This window comes from Aplysia californica, unplaced genomic scaffold (genome assembly GCF_000002075.1).
Source record: "Aplysia californica isolate F4 #8 unplaced genomic scaffold, AplCal3.0 scaffold01227, whole genome shotgun sequence".
Classification (NCBI taxonomy): Eukaryota; Metazoa; Mollusca; class Gastropoda; order Aplysiida; family Aplysiidae; genus Aplysia; species Aplysia californica.
The window spans coordinates 146,369-147,998 of record NW_004798497.1 but is presented as its reverse complement, the minus strand read 5'-3'; the positions used below and the strand labels follow the sequence as shown (position 1 = coordinate 147,998).

Sequence of the window (1,630 nt, the reverse complement as noted above, 5' to 3'; positions counted from 1 at the left end):
CTGCTGTTGCAGCTGTTGTTCTTGTTTGGATTTTTTAAAATTATAATTGCTTCGGCTTTTTAGTTCATGTTGTTTTAATTTTTCGTTGCTGTTGTTTTCTGCTGTTGTTGTTGTTGTTGTTGTTTGTTTGTTTTTGTTATCTTTGTTTGAGTTCTCGTCCCTGCTGTTTTGATTTTTCTTGCTGTTGTTGTTGTTGTTGTTGTTGTTGTTGTTGTTGTTACTGTGCGTGATTGTGGCGGATGGTTGAATGGCGCCTCTAAAAAAAAAAAAAAGAAGATTATTTGGTTAAAATTTGATTTTATCCGCCGCTTATACACTTTTGGGTGTCGGGTAAAAAAAATGTAATTAAACTTTTAAAAATAATGAGTGGGGGGATGGGGGTGGGTGGCTGGAGGGGTTTCTTAATTGTAAAGTTTAAAAAGTAATAAAGAAAGAAAAAAACAACCCCACCAAACAATGGAATATTCAATTGTAATGTGTGTCTTGTCTGTGGGCAGATCTGTGACTTTGGTCTGGCCCGCATCATGGAGCCGGACGAGAGCGTGGCCATGACGCAGGAGGTGGTCACTCAGTACTACCGGGCACCCGAGATCCTCATGGGCGCCGTCCACTACACCTCGGCCGTTGACCTGTGGTCAGTGGGCTGCATCTTCGCAGAGCTCCTCAGCAGGAGAATCCTGTTCCAGGCCTCCGCGCCAGTACAACAGGTGAGTGGAGTGTGTACCTGTATAAGACATAGTATCACCTCTGTACAAAAAGGTCGCTTCCCATTTCCTTCTCTCGGATCATGTTATGGGATGTTCTGATTTGTGGGCTGTTGTCTGTTGTTAGTAGCTGTGGTTGTCGATGATTGTCAAGGATTGTCAGGGATTGTGAATGTGTTTTGAATGATTGTCAGTGATTGTCAGCGATTGTGAATTGTTGTAAATTTGTTTATGAGGGCGCCACTTGTAGGTCCTACTTCTTTCTTTTCCTTTTGTTCTTTTTGTGTGGTTCCCTTTGTCCTTCCTGTGTGTTTTCAACACAGATCACGTGCCCCTGCCTGTCATGGTCACCCCATCCTTTCTTCTTTCCATTCGGGCTCGGAACGATTGGCTGTGAATCGAATTTGCCCCTTCACGACTGGTTGTACTTAGGATTTTGTGGCGCTCACACTGGGAGGAGGAGGAGAGGAGCAGGAAATGAAGAGGAGGAGGAGATGAAGGAGGATGAAGACATGGAGGAGGGCAAGGAGGAGTTGGAGGACAAGGAGTTGGAGGAGGAGAAGGAGGTGAAGGATGATGAGAAGGAGGAGAAGAAGTTGGAGGAGGATGAAAAGAGGAAGAAAAAGAACAAGAAAAAGAGCAACAACAACAACAACAACAACAACAATTACAACAAGCAGCTCGTGTAACTCCCGACCGAGCTCAAACCGAACACAAAAAAGAGAAAGAGGAGGAGGAGGAGGAGGAGAGGATGGGGTGATACGGACGGACGGACGGACGGACCAATGCTTATTGCAATAATATCGTCTGTAACAAGCATGTTTCGGGCTGCTGTACATCTGACAGTTGGAATAAAAATGTCCACTGTGTTTATGGAAAGGAAGCAATATATTAATATGTAGTTTAAACGATCATCGTCATGTTTG

The 1,630-nt window shown here is 44.1% G+C and overlaps 1 protein-coding gene across 1 annotated transcript in view; it reads left to right on the top strand.

Annotated features, from left to right (window-relative positions):
* Positions 1–429: 429 nt before the first annotated feature.
* The window catches only part of LOC101858232 (serine/threonine-protein kinase NLK), a gene marked incomplete at its 3' end in the record, with an annotated part of 5,807 nt that continues 4,606 nt past the window's right edge, over positions 430–1,630 (top strand). Inside the window, 1 exon segment of the mRNA XM_013090332.2 lies at positions 430–707. Coding sequence (XP_012945786.2) covers positions 525–707 — 183 coding nt within the window.